This window comes from Pseudopipra pipra, chromosome W, assembly GCF_036250125.1.
Source record: "Pseudopipra pipra isolate bDixPip1 chromosome W, bDixPip1.hap1, whole genome shotgun sequence".
Classification (NCBI taxonomy): Eukaryota; Metazoa; Chordata; class Aves; order Passeriformes; family Pipridae; genus Pseudopipra; species Pseudopipra pipra.
In genome coordinates, this window is record NC_087580.1 from 23,223,145 (window position 1) to 23,241,525 (window position 18,381).

General features: G+C 54.9%; 3 protein-coding genes across 3 annotated transcripts in view; 2 read left to right on the plus strand and 1 right to left on the minus strand.

The window, feature by feature from the left end:
- LOC135405355 (zinc finger protein 629-like) overlaps nt 1–18,381 on the plus strand; it is a 50,574-nt gene that overhangs the window by 26,052 nt on the left and 6,141 nt on the right. The gene's annotated exons all lie outside the window — the stretch shown is intronic.
- Nucleotides 4,323–7,116, minus strand: LOC135405296 (zinc finger protein 664-like). Its single transcript, XM_064639965.1, has one exon. It carries the CDS (start codon nt 7,099–7,101, stop codon nt 5,797–5,799), a length of 1,305 nt encoding a protein of 434 aa, XP_064496035.1. The 5' UTR covers nt 7,102–7,116; the 3' UTR covers nt 4,323–5,796.
- On the plus strand, nt 16,775–18,045 carry LOC135405588 (BTB/POZ domain-containing protein KCTD9-like). The gene is made up of 3 exons (XM_064640295.1): nt 16,775–16,932; nt 17,184–17,317; nt 17,527–18,045. Exons 1-3 carry the CDS (start codon nt 16,851–16,853, stop codon nt 17,551–17,553), a joined length of 243 nt encoding a protein of 80 aa, XP_064496365.1. The 5' UTR covers nt 16,775–16,850; the 3' UTR covers nt 17,554–18,045.

Sequence of the window (18,381 nt, forward strand, 5' to 3'; positions counted from 1 at the left end):
ATTAATGTTTAAGCAGGAAAAAAAGTAAACGGGACATAAAAAAGGAAATGTTTTCTCATTGTTTCTTTAATACAATATATTCACTTGGAATGCGCTTCTGAGATCTGTCTAATTAACCAAAAAGGAAATGAAGACTTAGAAGTAAATTATTCGCAGGGGTTTGTCTGGTTAAGATGCCATCACTGAAAAGAGAGCATGGAGGAATGAGCAGACAAGGAGACCATCCCTGGGGCTGGGGCAGCAGGAACTCAGAGTCACTGGTTCCAGGTGGCAAATGGACTGTGGGATGTTTCTGGGAGAGCCCCTAAAGGGTGTGATGATTTCAGGGGGAGTACAGTTAAATTTCTTCCCCGTGGCTGGTGCAGGTCTGTGTTTCGGCTTTGTACTGAACACAGGGTTGATAATCACAGAATGACAGAATAGGATGAGTTGGAAGGGACCCACAAGGATCATCCAGTCCAACCCTTAGCCCTGCACAGGACCATCCCCAAGGGTGACACCATGAGCCTGAGAGGATCATCCAAACACTTTTTGAGCTCTGTCAGCCTTGGTGCTGTGCCCACTGCCCTGGGGAGCCTGGTCAGTGCCCAAACACCCTCTGGGGGAAGAATCTTTGTCTAAGACCCAACCTGACCCTGCCCTGACACAACTCCAGGCCATTCCCTCAGTCCTGTCCCTGGTCCCCCCAGAGCAGAGCTCACGGCCTGCCCCTCCTCTGCCCCTCCCCAAGAAGTTGGACCTGCAGTGAGGTCTCCCCTCAGTCTCCTCTTCTCCAGCTGAACACACCAAGTGACCTCAGTGTCCTCACACACCTTCCCCCCAAGGCCCTTCCCCCTCTTCCTTGCCCTCCTTTGGACACTCTCCAATGGCTCAATCTCTCCCTTCCATTGTGTCCCCCCAAACTGCCCCAATGGTGCAGGTGAGGCCGCCCCAGGGCAGAGCAGAGCGGGACAATCCCCTCCCTGGCCCGGCCGGCCATGCTGGGCCTGATGCCCCCAGGACAGGCTTGGCCCTCCTGGCTGCCAGGGCACTGCTGACTCAGGGCCAACTGGCCACCCACCAGCACCCCCAGGGCCCTTTCCCGGCACTGCTTTCCAGCCTCTCCTTCCCAGTCTGTCCGTCCATGCGGGGTTGCCCCATCCCAGGGCAGAATCCGGCACTTCCCCCTGTTGAAGTTCTCAGGGCTCCTAAAGAGCCGGGAGGTCACGGGATGTCAAAGAGCCCCACGGAGCTAAAGGGACCCTTGGGACACTGTGGAACCTCCTGGAATCAAGGGATCTTTGTGACATGTGAGGCCTAATGGAATCAGAGGAACCCTGTGGAATATCATGGAATCAAGGGGCACCTGTGACACTGCAGGGTCTCCTGCTCCAGAAGGAACCCTGGGACACTGTAGGATCTCATGGAACCAAGGTGCCATTGTGACACAGCATGGGTGCATGGAATCAGGGCTCCATAGTAAAAGTCCACGGCCTCATGGGAAAAATGAATTCTGGGACACTGTGGAACCTCATGGAAACAAGAGGCCATTGTGGCACTACAGGGCCTCATGGAGCCAAAGGAACCCTGGGACTTTTTGGATCCTTATGGAGTCAAGGGCCAGTTGTGACACTGCAGAGCCTCATGGAACTAAAGGAATTGTGGAGAATGTCCCAGTAACCAGGGAACACTGGGACATGCAGCTCCCCGTGGAACCAAAGGAGCTCCAAGACATTCTGGAATTCATGGAACCAAGGGCTCATTGTGACACTCCAGGGCCTCATGGAAGCAAAGGAAAACTGGGACACTGTGGATACTCGTGGAACCAAGGGGCCATTTGACACACACGCCCTCATGAAAGCACAGGAACCCAGAAACATTTTGGAAGCTCAGGGAACCAAGGGGCCATTGTTACACTGTGGAACCTCAGAGAATCAAGGGCCCAGTCTGACAGTGCAGGGCCTCATGGAGCCAAAGGAATCCAGGGACACTGTGGAACCTCATGGAATGAAGGGGCCAGTGTGACACTGCAGAACCTCATGGAACAGTGGGAACAAGGAGACACTGCAGAACCTTGTGGAAACAAGGGGCCTTGGTGACACTGAGCAACCACCTGGAATCAAGTGGCCCTTGGGACAATGCAGGGCCTCATGGAACAAAAATGCCCTTGGAGACTGTGGAACCTCACGGTGTCAAGGGTCCATTGTGACATGTCAGGGCCACATGGAACTGAAGGAAACCTGGAACAGGGCAGAACCTCATGGAATCAAAGGGCCATTGTGACATGTGAGGCCTCATGGAACAAAAGGAATCCTGGGCAACTGCAGAAACACATAGAAGCAAGTGGCCACTGGGACACGTGGGGCCTCATGGAATCAAGAGGCCATTGTGACACTGCAGGGCCTCTTTGAACCAAAGGGGCTTGTGCTGGGCTGTCACAGGCCAGGGCAGGGGCAGCTGGAGAGCCCCTGGCCCAGCCATGAGTCACGGGCTGAGCCATCAGCTCCTGCTGAGAGAAGGGACCTGACAGGCAACATTGGGGCAGTTTGGGGGGACACAATGGAAGGGAGAGATTGAGCCATTAGAGAGTGTCCAAAGGAGGGCAAGGAAGATGGGGAAGGGCCTTGGGGGGAAGGTGTGTGAGGACACTGAGGGCACTTGGTGTGTTCAGCTGGAGGAGACTGAGGGGAGACCTTTGGAGGGGCAGAGGAGGGGCAGGCCCTGAGCTCTGCTCTGGGGGGACCAGGGACTGAACCTCAGGGAATGGCCTGAAGTTGTGTTAGGTTGGATTTTAGACAAAGATTCTTCCCCCAGAGGGTGGTTGGGCACTGACCAGGCTCCCCAGGGCAGTGGGCACAGCACCAAGGCTGACAGAGCTCAAGAAGTGTTTGGATGATCCTCTCAGGCTCATGCTGTGACCCTTGGGGATGGTCCTGTGCAGGGTAGGAATTGGACTGGAGGATCCTTGTGGGTTGTGGTAGTTTTGGTCTAGGCCTTTCTTGGTGACCAGTTTGTAACCAAGGAAGTGCCCAGATTTACCCAGTATTCCCTACGATTTTTACATAAGCCAGGCTATAAGAAGAAAGGAGGAGAGGCCTTTGCTCTCTTTCCTTCTGGTGGCTTTGGAGGTGCAGGTTCCCTGCTGTTGTGTCTGTCGTGCTGGGGATTGAGGCCTGGTAAGGCCTTGCTGACCTTGGGAGGTGGAGGTTGCCGGCAGTCGCTCCAGCGTGACTCTCCATTGTCCCAAGGAGAGTAGTAAGGTATTCTTTGCTAATTCTTTTAGTTGCTAGATCTTGGGCTTTTGATTGGGATATACATATTTTATTTTGGTTTTGTTCCTTTTTTCCCTACCCCTTCCCTTTCCCTTTTCCTTGTGAAATTCTATATATATATTTCAGTTGTATATAACTGTAACAGTTCATTTGTATACATGTCCGGAATAAAGACGAGGGCCAGAAATATTCAAACACACAAAATATCTTTTATTACGGTGAGAATAATAATAATAATAAACTTAACAAAGTGAATCAAGAACTAAAAAGGATACAAAATAACCATCTTATTGTGTGGCCTTAAAAACAAATACTACGAACAGCATTAATATTGTATTAACTAGTGAAAAGGAGGGATAGTAAAGGGATACCAAACAAGGGATCTTAACACAATATTATGGATAACTATTAACATGATATTAGTTAGTGAAAAGGGAAATTAAAGGGAAACACTATGACAATATTCAATAATGAAAGGGGAATTAAAGTGACACTAAAGGGATATTAAAAAGTATGATCTCTCAGTTGCTTCCTATCAATAACCTGTGCTTACCCACACAGACAGGCCAGGGCTGTCAGGATCTGCAGCAGCTGGTCGGTGCCCGTGCTTAGCGGGCGTCCCCGCGGAGCAACAGTCTCGGTGGCAGGATGAGGATCGCTCAACTCAGCAGCTCTGACACCCCATTTTATCAGTTCCACATTACACCACGTAGGGCCAGTACCCAGTATAAGGTGATGCCTGAGTGGCAGCCAAACCCCCCCGATCATCACCTCATGGCAACAGTCTGCGCATGCCCTACTTGTAGGGCAAGGGGCCAGCGACCCCTGCCCACATCATCTTCCTCCCATCATCATCTTTCTCACCCCTATGGATGACCTCTACCACTGTGTTTCAAGGGTAGATGTATCTATCTTGCAATATGTAGCAGAACCAAGGAAGAACTCAGCTCTGATAATAGGGGATATCAAGCTGACTTGCTAAAAAGCACAATGGACCTTACAATTAGCCTGTGCCATGAAGTTACATTGTACCATACTCTGGCTGGTTTTGCATCCTAATATGATCCCGTTCTCCCGCCTCTATGCTCCATTGATCATCTAATTCAAAAGTACCCCCCTTACAGCAGGGGCTGCAGGAGGGACAGGGGAAGCAGGGCCCGTTGCTGCGGTTGGATTTGCTCCCCCGTAGCGAGCATATAAGGCCATCGTTATTTCCTTCCATGCAGCCCAGTTTTTAAATGCCTCCAACGCCTCCAGAACTCACTTTTTTGATGAGTCCATTTCCAATTCCTCCTCAAGATCGTATCTGATGGGTTCCGGTTGATGGAAGTCCCGGTTCATTTGTGATGATCCAATTTAAGAGCGCCAACGGTTTATTTTCTGCTACGTCTTTGTCCAGCGTTTTTAAGAATTGGTTGACGGCTTCAGCTTCTTCTTTAATTTCTGGGGAACACCTCCCCTCGTGGGTGGGAATACATCCCTCCCATCCTAATAGGTCACCTCTTGTTTGCTGAAGCCGGATTTTTCTTCTTTTGTCTTTTTTTGTCCTTTTTCCCTTTTTGTCCTGTTTCTGCAGAGGTGACTGATGCACACAATTTGTCGAAGAGCTCTTCCTTTTTCCTTGGAATTCCATCAGGACAGATGCTATGGCAAGATGTCCCAAGGCCTTTGGCCTCTGGTTACCGACGCCTGTTGAATGTCCCGATTGGGGCGGCCATTTAGAGCATTTGTCTTGCACGAACCCAGTCGACACGGGGGTGCAGTAACCCAATTAGCTTTATTAAGATCAACACAAGCTTATACAGACACTTCAAACGGTGACATGGGACCTCCTCAAGCACTCCCATCCGAGCACTTCACTGCGCACGTGCGACAGAGACAGAAGGACTACGAGTCCCAGGATGCCCTTCGGCATTCTGCCTGGAATATGAACTGCTACGGGATTGAGTCACTTTGAGGGGACACATTGATCCCGCTCGACTTTTGGGGTGCAGAGCTGGGAGAGACTGGAATGTTAATGGTCCATGGCTCCAACACTCTCCCGTTGCAGAAGCAGCGGGGGCTTTGCTGCCCAGGGGCAAAGGAACCGCCCGGGGAAGGGGGGAGAACATCCACCCCTGGAAGGGACAGGTTGGGCTTGGAGCCAGAGAGAGGAAGTGTTATTTTTATGGTTTTAGATCACTATAGACAGGAGCCAAAACTGCCCCAAACCTACTCTACAGGGAAACAAAACTGATCTAAACTGAACCCTACATATAGATAGATAGATAGAGAGATAGATAGATAAACTAACTCTAATCTTCCCCAAGGGATCAGTTAACAAGACCCTGGGTCACCCTCACTGTCAGAGGGGTCGGGACAGGGGCTGGACACGGGTCACCAGGTGTGTGCCCAGCATGGATCACCTGGAACAAGGGTCACCAGGTCTGTATCCAATGTGGGTCCCTGTGGATCACCCAACGGGGGTCCTTCAATGGCTGATGGAGTTGCAGCAGCAGCAGCAATCGAAGCTCTTCCTGCAGTCGGGGCACTCGAGGCGCTTCTCTTACCGGTGGGTCTGTTGGTGTCTGGTCAAGGTACCACTCTGGGCAAAGCTCTTCCCACACTCCCCACACTTGTAGGGCCTCTCCCCGGTGTGGATGCGTCGGTGGGTGACAAGGGAGGAGTTCTGGCAGAAGCTCTTCCCGCAGTCGGTGCAGCGGAAGGGCCTCTCATCTGTGTGTGTCTGCTCATGCCTGAGGAGATTTGAGCTGGTCTGAAACCTCTTCCCACATTCCAAGCACTTGTGGGGCCGCTCCCCGGTGTGAATGCGCCGGTGGGTGACAAGGGTGGAGCTCTGCTTGAAGCCCTTCCCACAGTCAGTGCAGCGGAAGGGCATCTCATCCGTGTGCGTCCGCTGGTGCTGGAGGAGATTTGAGCTGGTCTGAAATCTCTTCCCACATTCCAAGCATTTGTAGGGCCGTTCTCCGGTGTGGATGCGTTGGTGGACGAGGAGGCTAGAGCTCGTCCTGAAGCTCTTCCCACACTCCTCACACGTGTAGGGCTGCTCTCTGGTGTGGATGCGCTGGTGGGTGCGGAGGGTGGAGATGTCACTGAAGCTCTTCCCACATTCCCCACATGTGTAGGGCCGTTCCCCAGTGTGGACACGACAGTGGTTGCGTAGGTTGGAGCTGCAGTTGAAGCTCTTCCCACATTCCCCACACGTGTAGGGCCGTTCCCCGGTGTGGATGTGCTGGTGGGTGAGAAGGGTGGAGCTGTCCCTGAATCTCTTCCCACATTCCCCACACGTGTAGGACCGTTCCCCAGTGTGGATGCGCTTGTGTCGGATCAGGTGGGAACTGCAGTTGAAGCTCTTCCCACATTCCCCACATGTGTAGGGCCGTTCCCCAGTGTGGATGTGTTTGTGGATGAGGAGGTGGGTGCTGGCCTTGAAGCTCTTCCCACATTCCAGGCACCTGAAGGCCTTCTCCCTGCTGGGAGGCTGCTCAGGGACCACCAGCTCAGAGCTCCCCCTCAAGCTCCGGCCGCCTTCCCGGCACAGGCTGGCTCTTTCCTCCTCAGAGCACCCTGGGCTGGCTTTGGAGCCCTTCCTGCGGGGGGATCTCCGGCCCTTTTCCTCCCCGCTGCCTTCCTGCGCCGGGGAGCCCTTCAAAACGGCCTCTCCCACCAGGCTCTCACGGGGGGATTTGTCCTCCGGGCTCTCCGTCCTCAGCTCGGGGCCTGGGGCAGGAAGCAAGAAGGACAGGCAGGGGATTTGCCTCCGGCCCACAGGGAAGGCCAAGGACATCCCCCCAACTCCGGCCCCGGCAGGACGGCGGCGCCAGCGGGGTTGTCCTGCAGCCGGGGCCATGCTCGGCTGACAGAGCCAGCACAACACCCGCCCAAAGGGACACTGACTGCCTCCTCACCTGCCTGGGGGGCCCAAGGCATCTTCCTCTTCCTCACAGCCTCCTTCATCTGCCCAAGCTTTGGGAAGGACAAATCCTGATGGGGGGGAAAACAAGGGCTGAGTGCATTGGTTTGGGGGTTCCTCCTGCCCAAGTCCATCTCTAGAACTCATCGGGCATCCTGTGTCCATAAAAACCTCCAAAACACCAGGATTCAGCCCAGAAAAACCCAAACAATCAAAATTCAGGCAAAAGCTCCTCAGAAATAGTGAGAAAACTCCTGCCTGTCCAAACTGCAAAAAGTTGAGATTCAGCTAAAAAGTACCCTAAAATATGAAGATTAGCCCAAAAATCTCTCCCAGGAGTTCCCCCTCTCTGGTCTCTCCCTTCTGGGGTTCAGAGAGTCTCCCCTGTCTGCGATGCTGGGGGTCCCATTTAGGGATGCTGGGAGTGTTGGGGGTCCCAAGGGTCCCTTCTCCTCTGACTCTCGCCTTCAGGGTGCCACGTTCCCAGACATTCCCCCTCTCCAGGTTCTCCACCTTGCTGTCCTGGGGATCCCAGGGGTCCCCACTGTCCTACTGTGCTGCTCTGAACCAGCAGAGTAGTTGGAGAACAGCTGGTGGTAAAGTGTGGTCTGTGCCAAGTGTTTTAGGGCTCTTTGGCCCAAAGAAATGTCTGTGCCCTGAGAACATTGGATCCAGCAGCCCCAGTACCCCAGAGGAAGTTGGGAGCTCAGGGGGGCCACCCCCCTTTGCCAACCCCCCTGTGCCCAAAGACTCCCATGGGACTGTCAGACTGTCCAGACCACCTCCCCTTTTCCACCCTTCTCCCTATTCCTTCCACTTTTCCATGGTCCCCTCAACTCCCAGCCCGCCCAGGATCACTTCTGGGGTCCCAACCCCCACTTTTTTCCTCCCTCTCTCACATCATTCCGCCCACTCCCCAGCCCCCTCATGCTCAGTTTGGGGGTCCCACCCTCCCCTTTTCCCCACTCTTCTGACCTCTCCCACCCATTTCCCATCATCGCCCAAACTTCAGTGCCCCTCCCCCTCCACTTTTGGTGGGTACCCTCCTCTCCCACTCAGTTTGGGGTCCCACCACCCCTTCTGTCCCCTCTGACCCCCCTTTTCCCATCAACCTCCCCCTTCCCATCCCCTGCTCACCCGAGAGCTCCTCACCCACAGCCGGGGGGGCTCCCAGCACCACCAGTGCCCAGACAAGTCTGCTGACCCATCCCTGTCCAGTTCCAGCAACTGCTCGGCTCCAAGAGGCGCTGGGAGCAGAAGGCAGCCCCCCCGTGTCCGTGCGGCTCCGCCTTCGCCGCCTCTTTGTGCCGGGAATTCCGCCGCGCTCCAGCCGCGGCAGCACCGGGCAGGGAAGGCGCAGGGGCCGGGCGGGGCCCCCGGTTCCCCCGGGCGGTCCCTCGGGCCTTTCCCTGCCCGGGAGGGCGAGCGGCCCCGCAGCCCCCGCTCCCTTGGGCCGTTCCAGCCCTCGTGGGCAGCGAGGGGCCCTGGATGGTCCCTACGAACCCCCTGCCCTCAGTCCCTCCTGGGCTGGCACATCTCCCAGCCTGTGTCACGGACCCGGCTGCTGCCAAGGGACGGCCCTGCTGCAGTTTGCACTTAAACCCAACAAACTGGGGCGGGGGGGCAGCCCTGGAAACCAGGGCTTTGCTCCCACAGCTCTGCAGGGGCTTCCCATGGGCTCTCGGCCTCCTCTGGGCGTCCCCTGGTCCGGTGTGGGCTCCTCCTGGGCTGCAGGGGGGTCTCTGCTCCATGCTGGACTCATCCACAGGTCACAGGCCCTTCAACTCAGGTTCACCCAGAGCTCCAGCTGGTTCCATGGAGCAGCAATCCCCTGGCCCCCTGCCAGTGCAGGCACCTCGCCAGAGTTGTTACTGGAGCTTATCTGGCCCCCTGCCAGCCTGGGACTCCTTCTCCAAACCACCAATCCAAGTGTGCCTAACGCCCTGGTTGGTCAGTGCCGGCTGGGGCACCAGGCACTCGCTGAGGGGACGAGAAAACTGCACCCGGGGCTGGGCTGAAAGAGGCTTCAGCACCACTTCTGATGGCCCAGGGGCAGCATCTGGCTTCTCCCAAACAGAGAGAGGGCACTTGTTCCTCTGCAGGGAGTCAAGGGCAGGAGGGTGACTCCTGCTGTATGGATGGAATGGCAGAGGATCCCTTGGGTCCCCAGGTTGGATCAGTACTCGGGGATACAAACTGCCCTGGGGCTCAGGATGCAGCTGCCAGCACAGATTTCCCTGCAAAGTCTGCAGTGAGTCAAGCTCTGGAGAGCAGGTGTGCAGGGACCTAAGGGGATTATGGACAGGGGCCCAGCAGGGACAGCCAGGGCCTGCAGGGGAAGGCACAGGGACAACCTGGCCCCCCACACTGCCAGGGCTGTCTCTGCTCCTCCTTGCAGGCTCCGTGGCCAGGCACAGTTGGTGTTCCTGGGTGCCCACCATCTCAGCACTTGCAGCCGCTCAAATCAGCGCCCGCAGCTCTGCAGCAAAGCCCCAGCTCACCTGGCACACAGGGGATGGACACAGCACCTGCTCGGGGATGGGCACACACAGCTTTGTGCCTTCCCCACCACGGGGCTCTCCTTCCTCAACAGCACCTCTGCCTTGCACTTATTCTCAGCCTCACCTCAGGGACAGCTCTGGGCTCACCTCCGCGCCACTTCTCAGCCTCACCTCAGGGCCTGGGCTCAAGGACAGGAACCTGCAGGGAGGGGACATCATGTGCAAGCTCAGGGCTGCCTGCCTGCACTGGGCTGGGGGCTTCTTTCTCCTTCTACAACCAGCCCAGAACTCAGCCTGCTTTTCTAACACCACACATGTACAGACTAACCTTGCAGATAGATATGGACAGACATCTCTATCCCCCTGGGGATGGAGCCTCAAGCATGTGCTGCCACAGGAATGGCAATCAGAGAATCACAGAATCAGCCACGTTGGAAAAGACCTCTGAGATCATCAAGTCCAACCCTGGATCCAACCCCGCCGTGCTTCCCAGACCATGGCACTGAGGCCACATCCACTCTCACCTTCAACAGCTCCAGGGACGGGGACTCCACCCCCTCCCTGCCCAGCCCATTCCAAGGCCTCATTACTCTCTCAGCAAAAAATTGCTTCCCAATATCCAACCTAAACCTCCCCTGGCACAGCTCCAGACCCAGCCCTCTTGTCCTACTGCTGCTTCCTGGCAGAACAGCCCCACCCCCACCTGGCTCCAACCTCCTGGCAGGGACTTGCAGAGAGTCAGGAGGTCTCCCCTGAGCCTCCTCTTCTCCAGCCTCAGCACCCCCAGCTCCCTCAGCCTCTCCTCACACACTTGTGCTCCAGAGCTCTCCTGCCTTACAGCACATCAACACACCCCCAGCTTGGTGTCACCTGCACATTTGCTGATGAAATGCCTGGTTCTCCAGCAGCTGCAGATGCTCAAGGGGCAGCAGGACCAAGTCAGGGGCCTGGGGGGCTTTGGGGGCTTTGGGGTCTGGGAGGGTCCTGGGGGAGCTGGGGAGGGGCTTTGGGGATTGGGGGTACAAACCAGGACAGACCAGTACAGACCAGCACAGACCAGGACAGACCAGTACCTCCTCACTGCTCCCCAGATCTCTCCTGGAGCTGGGCCACGTTGCTGGGGGACACTTGAGCCCCCCCCAGTGCCCTCCCAGTACAGCCCAGTGCCCGCAGTACAGCCCACTGTTCTTGTCCCAGGCTCCATCTTTTGGGGGGGGGTGGGGGTGTTTAAAGGGATTTGAGGGGGGGGAGATTTGGGGGGATCTGGAGGGTGTTGGATAAGGATTTGGGGGGTTTTGGGTGCATTTTGGGGAGATAAAAGGGGTTTTGGGGAGTCAAAAGGATCTGTGGGGGGAGGGGATTAAAGGGAAAACAGGAGTTAGGGACATTTGGAAGGGTTATTAAGGCCAGAGGGTGGAGGGGAGGGCAGGGGATGCACCATGAGCAGGTGAGTCCTGAGACCCCCCTCGTGTCCCCAAGACCCTTTCAGTGTCCCCAATTTCCCCTTTGACACCCCTGAGACCCCCCTGGTGTTTCCAGTGTCCCCAGGGCCTCCCCATGGCCCCAATCTCCCCCTGACACCCCCAATTCCACTGTCCACAAAGCCCTCCCCACTGTCCTCACACCCCATCCCTGATGTCCCCAACCCTCCATCTCCCCCAAGGAGCACTGCCTGGACCCTCTGACTGCAAAAACACACCCCCCCCCACGCTCACAGAAAGGCCAAGGGCATCTGGGGACACACTGGGGACAGTTGGGGAGCTTTGTGGGGCACTGGGGGATTACTGGGGGATACTGGGACACACTGGGGGGAAGCAGGGGGCACTGGGAGGGAAGCAGGGGGGTTACTGAGGGACACTGGGAGGGCACTGGGAGGGACTGGAGAGTTACTGGGGGATTACCAGGACACACGGGGGGACAATGGCAGGTTACTGAGCCATACTGGGGGTTACCGGGTGCACACTGGAGCATTACTGGGCCATACTGGGGCGCAGTGGGAGGTCACTGGGACACACTGGGTGGTCACTGAGGGAGTTACTGGGCTGTACTGAGGATCACTGGGAGGTCACTGGGATATACTGGGGGCATTGGGATCCCCTTACCCGGGTGTGCTACATCTCCCCCCCGCACTTTGGGAGGCACCCCCAGGACCCCTCCTCTCGGGGCTGGGAGATCCCCTGAACCCCACTACTGAGCTTTAGGGGGCCCCCGGACCCCCCTCCCTGTGGGGTCTCTGTGTGCTGAGTGTTGGGGGTCTCTGGGGTTCGGGGGGGTCACTGGGATCCCCTTTCCCTGGGGTCGGTTCGCCAGCCCGGCCGGAGCGCTGTGGCGGGAAAAGTAATGGCGGACCGCGCAGAGCCTCATGGGAGTTGCAGTTCCCTCTTGAGGACTCTGCCGGCGCGCCTGCGCAGTGCAGCCAGGGCGTTGGCAGAGCCCCCCCTCGCGCGGGTTCCAGGCCCCGCGCTCTGCCCCTCGGGAACCCCCGAACCCCTCGGCTAAACCGTCCCGAGCCCTCCAGCCTTTCCACCCACAGCCGCGCTCCCCGCAGCCCCCGAGGGGATCCCCAGAGCCCCGCTCTCCCGCAGGCCCCGCCAGCTCACAGTGCAGCACGGAGCCAGCGCCATCTTTGCTTCCCGGAAGCAACCACGGCGCTCTGCGCGCGCACCGCCTTCACAGAGCACCCCCCCCTTTTCCGCCGCGGCCCCGCCCTCCGCCCGCCCGCCCTCAGGAGTGTTCGCACGGGCGGGGCCGCAGCGCCCTCAGCCCGAACGGAACCTGCTTTTACCTCATGGAATCTTTGATCTCTGTTAGCCAAGCCCCTCTTTCCTTCCCCAGTTGTCTTGTCCCTTTGGGGAGGGGGGATCATAGCGGCCCTTTGCACTTGAGCGAACTGAGGTTTCTACCACAAAGGGCCAGTCCCCTTTCCCAGGGGCAGCTTCTTCCAACAGAACCCTTCCTGGGGGGTGTGTGGAGATTCCTGCCTTGGCTGGGGACCCCCCAAGGTCCCTCCTGGAGGTTGAGAGCAGAGATCTCCCCACCAGCGTTGGTCTGGGGGAGTTCCATCCATCTCTAATTAAGAATTCTTGCTTTTGTGCCAGCTTGAGTAGAATTACTTCAACAATTGCTTTAGTGTAGAGCACTGTCCTATCTTATCCTGTACTCCTGGTAGTTTTAGTGTTTGTATTGTGCAGTAAATAATTCTGATGAAGATATTTTGTCTGATTATTTATGTCCCTAAATGACTCATTTGTATCAATAGATCTGATTTGCCATCATTAAAACCTGAGAGACAAAAGTGGTTCAGTCACAGCTCTGTAATTCCTCTAAACTGAAACTGTTGGCAGGATCCAAGGCTGAGATTGGATCCAGCAGCCCCCAGCACCCCACAGGAAGTTGGAAGCTCAGGGGGCCACCCCCCTTTCCCAGCCCCCCCTGTGCCCAAAGACCCCCATGGGACCATCTGACCCACCAGACCACCCTCCCTTTTCCACGCTTCTCCCTGTTCCTCCCACTTTTCCATGGTCCTCTCAATCCCCACCCCACCTCCAGATTACTCTGGGGGTCCCAACCCCCATTTTTCCCTCCTCTCACATCTTCCACATCATCCCCCCAATCCCCAGCTCCCTCCAACTCAGTTTGAGGTCCCAGCACCCCAAAAAAAAGGGGTTAGGTGGGATCCTGGGTGGGCTCTGACTATGTTTGGGGGGTTCTCCAGGGCCTGTGGGGAGATTTAGGGGGGTCCCAGCACCTTTTGGGGTGAGCTGAGTGCCTTTTAAGGGGCAGGTGCCCCACCAAGACCCTCCCAGAGGGGTTGACACAGGGGGAACAAAGGGAGGTCCCCATTCCCGATCCATCCTGGGGCCGATTCTGCCCCCCCAAACTCAGCTCCACTCCTTGGGATCCCCCCAAGCCCCTCCCCCACTGCCCCCCAAATAACCAGGACTGGAGAGAACTGGGAAGCTGTACTGGGATCACTGGGAGCAGCCGGGCGGAGGCAGAGTGACAGCAGGGGAGGGGGGACACACGACCCCCCCAAAATCCTCACGGGGACGGGGGGGGGGTCCAGGCTGGGCCCGAGGCCCCGGGGAGGGGCTGCAGCCGCCGGCGGCTCAGGAGCTCTGTGGGGAGAGAAAAGGGGGTGACACCGGGGTGGGGGGACAGGGGGGACACCGGGATACACCGAGACCCCAACTGGATCCAGTGGGACCAGAACTGGGGCAACGGGGATCATACTGGGAGCACCTGGCAGCATGTTGGAGGCAACTGGGATATACTGGGAGTGACTGGAACCATGGTAGGGGTGAATGGGAGCAACTGGAATCACACTGGGGGCAACTGGGATCCTACTGGGAGCAGCTGGGCTCTTGCTGGGGTCATGCTGGGATCATACTGGGAGTGACTGCAATAATCCTGGGAGTGTGTGAGAGGGACTGCAGCCATACTGGGGATGAGTGGGATCAAACTGGCTTTGTACTGGAAGGGTCTGGAAGTCACTGGGATCATACTGGTGGCAACTGTGATTGTACTGGGATCATACTGGATCAGACTAGGATCATACTGGGAGCAACTGGTTCTATGCTGGGGACAACTGGGAGCTACTAGGATCCCACTGAGAGGAACTGGGAGCAACTGGGATCATGCTGGGCACAACTGGGATCATATTGGGAGCAACTGGGCCCACAGTGAAGGTGGCTGGAGTCATACTGGGAGTGACTGGGAGCATTCTGAGGGCAGTTGGGACCATGCTGGCACAACCCATCACTGGTTGCCAAAGTCATCCCATACCTAAAATAAACCTGAAACTCTGCTTTTCAGTTAACCTGCTGCCTTGCAGTCAAATTTTCAGACAATGCAATTACAAACAACAAGAAGAGGATCAAACTGCATTCAGCAGGTGTTTTTTGGAAAAAATCCTAAAATTTCCTGGTGTTGCCCATCAAAACAGCTGTTTAAATGACACTTTTATGAATCTCAAAAATCCAGTGGGATTGAACAAGCTCTTGGGAGAAGACAACCTGCGGGCATATCTAAATTGTCTTTGGATTTGCTGCAACATTAGAAAACAGACATTAACATGGAACTGGCAAAATCAGCATGAAAAATCCAATAGACTAATATGGGAGTTGGTTGTTTTGAGGAGAACAAAGTTTCTCGGTCTTCAGCTGATATTGCCAAAATGACAAATTTAAGTATCAACAACAGTATCTCAGATGTATTTTGGAGCTCAAGCCACCCATCAAAGTGTTTACTGGCAACAAAGGGAATGCTAATCCTGATTTTCAATCAGAGAGTTTATTCATTGTTCTAACTAAACATACTTGGAGTTATGATTGGGCTTAATACTGCTAAAAAGCAATACAGATCCTCTGCCAGTAAAATAAGGGACTGGGAAAAACACTGTGACCACTTCTCTCCCCACAGCACCCAGTGGCAAACACAAGAGACCCATGTGTGGGCTTTGTAGGTTGCACTGACAAATATTAATTAGGTATTTTACTCAGAGAGTCTCTTCACTGGGTAGCAAAATAAATCTTCTGGGAGGAAAATTGTGATTTTCCACAGAAATTATTGTTGTCAGGTTCCAGTGACAATGCCTAATTAACATCCATTTATATCCCAACCATTACTGACCTTTCACTGGACTTTGTTAACTATTGAGACAAATACTCAAGACCTTTGTGTTCTTTTTTCACCTTTTAAAATTAGTTTACAACAGAAGGAGCTGCAAAAACATCCTACAGTTTTCTTCAAAAACTTTAAAGTCAAAAAAACCCTATGAAATTACAAGACAAAAATCTTAAAACTTTTTCTTCATCCTCTTTTCAGGCAGGCCAAGATCACAACAGTTGTAAAGTGTTCTGTCGTGTGCTCCCTCATCATTTCTTACTTGGTCATCTTGACCTTGTTTCTCTGTCCATCTGCACACACCTTTGGCAGCAACCCTGCAGCAACCCCACAGCCCAAGAGACAGAACACTCTTCATCAGCAGAATCCATCCCCAGAGGGAATTGCCCTCCCACCCTCCCACCTTCTGTATTGGACACAGAGACTGGTTTTCTTGCTCCTGCCCCTGCCTTGCCACAACTTGGCACGGCAGGAGTTAGCTGGTGAAATCAGAGCAGGGAAGTCCTCAGATGGCAACACTGAAACTGCCCAGGAGGATGTCAGCAGAGCCTGCCTTACATGACATTGTGTGCAACCACTTATGGGATGAGCTTCTACACACGGAAACAACCACAGGAGTCATGGTAGGAGTGACTGGGAGCAACTGGAACCACGCTGGGGAAGTGAGATCATACTGGGAACAGGTGGGCCTGTGCTGGGGTCATCCTGGGATCATACTGGGGGTGACTGAACTCATCCTGGGATCATACTGGGAGCAACTGGGAGCATAAAGGGTGCAACTGGGAGTGACTGGAAGTGAAATGGGGCAACTGGGATTGACTGGGACCATGCTGGGGGAAGACTGGGATCATACTTGGATTGACAGGGTCTATGCTGGAGGCAACTGGGAGCAACTGGGACCATGCAGGGGGAACTGTGATCATACTGGGATCATACTGGGATCCCCACAGCCCCCCAAGCATGCCCTAAACCCACTCAAAGCCCACCCAGGACCCCACCCAACCCCTTTTCTGGGGGACTTCTCTGGGCACTGGTGGTGCTGGGAGCCCCCCCGGCTGCGGGCGAGGAGCTCTCGGGTGAGTGGGGGGTGGGAAGGGGGAGGTCGGTGGGAAAAGGGGGGTCAGAGGGGATAAAGGGGTGGTGGGACCCCAGACTGAGTGGGAGGGGAGTGGGACTCCCCAAAAGTGGAGGGGGAGGGATCTGAGGTTTGGGAGATGATGGGAAAGGGGTGGGAGAGGTCAGAAGAGTGGGGAGAAACGAGGGTGGGACCCCCAAACTGAGCATGAGGGGGCTGGGGAGTGGGGGATGATGGGGAAGGGGTGGGAGAGTGTGGGACCAAGTGGAGTCACTTTGCACCTGCACTGAGTTAATGGGAATCCAAAGGGAGGATCTAGAGTTGTTCTGGTTCCCAAAGCTTTTACACTTCCTCACAATAATGATTTAATGGGATCGACTCCCAAAGCAGAAATTAAAACTGTATCCTTGACTGTCTTTGGTGTTGTTCTTCCGGCCCTCAGTGACTCCTGTCTGTGCCAGTGTGCCAACCTGCCAGGGGGGAAGATGCTGCGCTCCAACGCAGAGGGAGCGTCCCTGAAAGGCTGCAACTCTGAGGACCCCTCAGGCCTTCAAGCTAATCTGGAAGGTGAGAAGCTTTTGCCTTGTCAATCTGTGCCAACTGAAGCCTGTGTTTGTCCATTTCCATGGCCCAGAAAAGGTCCAGCTGTGGTTTGTCCAACCCTGAGAAGGGCCCACAAGGGCTGCACTGAGTCTGTGACCATCTCAGCCCCAAATCCCCTTGTCCTCCTCCAATTCACACAGCTCTGAGGCAGCACCAGTGTGGAGCTGCTGTGTTTCTGTTTTTCCTCACAGAACTCCTTTCTGTGTGTGTTCCAGGTGCCAACCTGAAAGGAGTGGCCATGGAGGGCAGTCAGATGACAGGAATTAACCTCCGAGTTGCAACGCTGAGAAACACCAAACTAAAGAACTGTAACCTCAGGGGAGCAACGTTGGCAGGAACTGATTTGGAAGTGAGTTGGGATTCATTTTCCATCCTATTCCTTTCTCTCCTATAGTCAGCTGGGAATTTGGGGGATTGGTGGCTTTTGATTGATCTCTCCAGCTTCAGAGTACAATGGAGTTCAGGTAAATGGACTTCCAGTAAAGCTTTGAACAGAGTTCTGGGTGCATTCCATTGACACTTCTTTTTCTTTTCCCCTTCCAAATTGTGACCTATCAGGTTGTGACCTCCAGGAAGCCAATTTGAGGGGCTCTGATGTGAAAGGAGCCATCTTTGAAGAGATGCTGACCCCCTTGCACACGTCCCAGAGCATCAGATAGGGAAGAGAACACGTCAAAGAGGAAGGAATCCAAACATTTGTTGTGACTTTCTTCACCTCCTCCCCTTCCTGAGTTAGAAGGAATGCTTATTAGACAACTTCCATTTGCAGTAGTGCCTAAGTAGACTCTTTCTGATCACTTTTGGGGAGGGAATTTTTGTTTCAGAGGTGGAGAGAGAGAGTTTCTCCCTTTGTGAAGAGAGTGAGGAAGTGGGCTGGTTCTGAAACCAGAAAGTGGGGCTGGTTTGGGGGGGAGAGTTTAAGACTTTCATTGTTTAGCATTGCCTGACTTTGGAATGCATTTTAATGTCTAAAGCACAATATATGCAATTCTATTTGTTAAGTCTGTAGCTGCAATATGAATAGAAAATGTTATTGCTGTATAGTAGCAAACAAAGTGGAGGTTTCCAGGTAGACAAGTGTCTTTACAGTCAGTGTCTTCATCCCTGCAGGGTGTTAATGCCAGGGGTGGTCACACAGTGCCCACAGGATGTGTTCAGGTCTCTGCTGGGGTGGAAACAGTGGGGAACTGTCCTCAGAGGTCCTAAATTGCTGTGGAGTGGTTGGAGTGCAGGGTTAGAGCAGCTTTATCCCCTCAAATGTGCAGAGGAAGCTGCTGCCCCTGCAGGGACCTGCCCAGAGCCCGGATTGAGTTCCCCCTGGAAGATCCCTGGGCAGAAATGGGCTGTCTTAGTTAATGCTCTCCAAAGGAGTGTGAAATTGCACTCTCAATCCCAGCTGGGAAGAAAAATTCC

What these genes read in the sequence shown, in the direction of transcription:
- LOC135405296 (XM_064639965.1), bottom strand. Translation starts at nt 7,101, where the DNA reads ATGGCCCCGGCTGCAGGACAACCCCGCTGGCGCCGCCGTCCTGCCGGG.
- LOC135405588 (XM_064640295.1), top strand. Translation starts at nt 16,851, where the DNA reads ATGCTGCGCTCCAACGCAGAGGGAGCGTCCCTGAAAGGCTGCAACTCT. An exon ending in CCTTCAAGCTAATCTGGAAG is followed by an intron (nt 16,933 to 17,183) that starts GTGAGAAGCTTT and finishes TGTGTGTTCCAG; the next exon opens with GTGCCAACCTGAAAGGAGTG. An exon ending in TGGCAGGAACTGATTTGGAA is followed by an intron (nt 17,318 to 17,526) that starts GTGAGTTGGGAT and finishes GTGACCTATCAG; the next exon opens with GTTGTGACCTCCAGGAAGCC.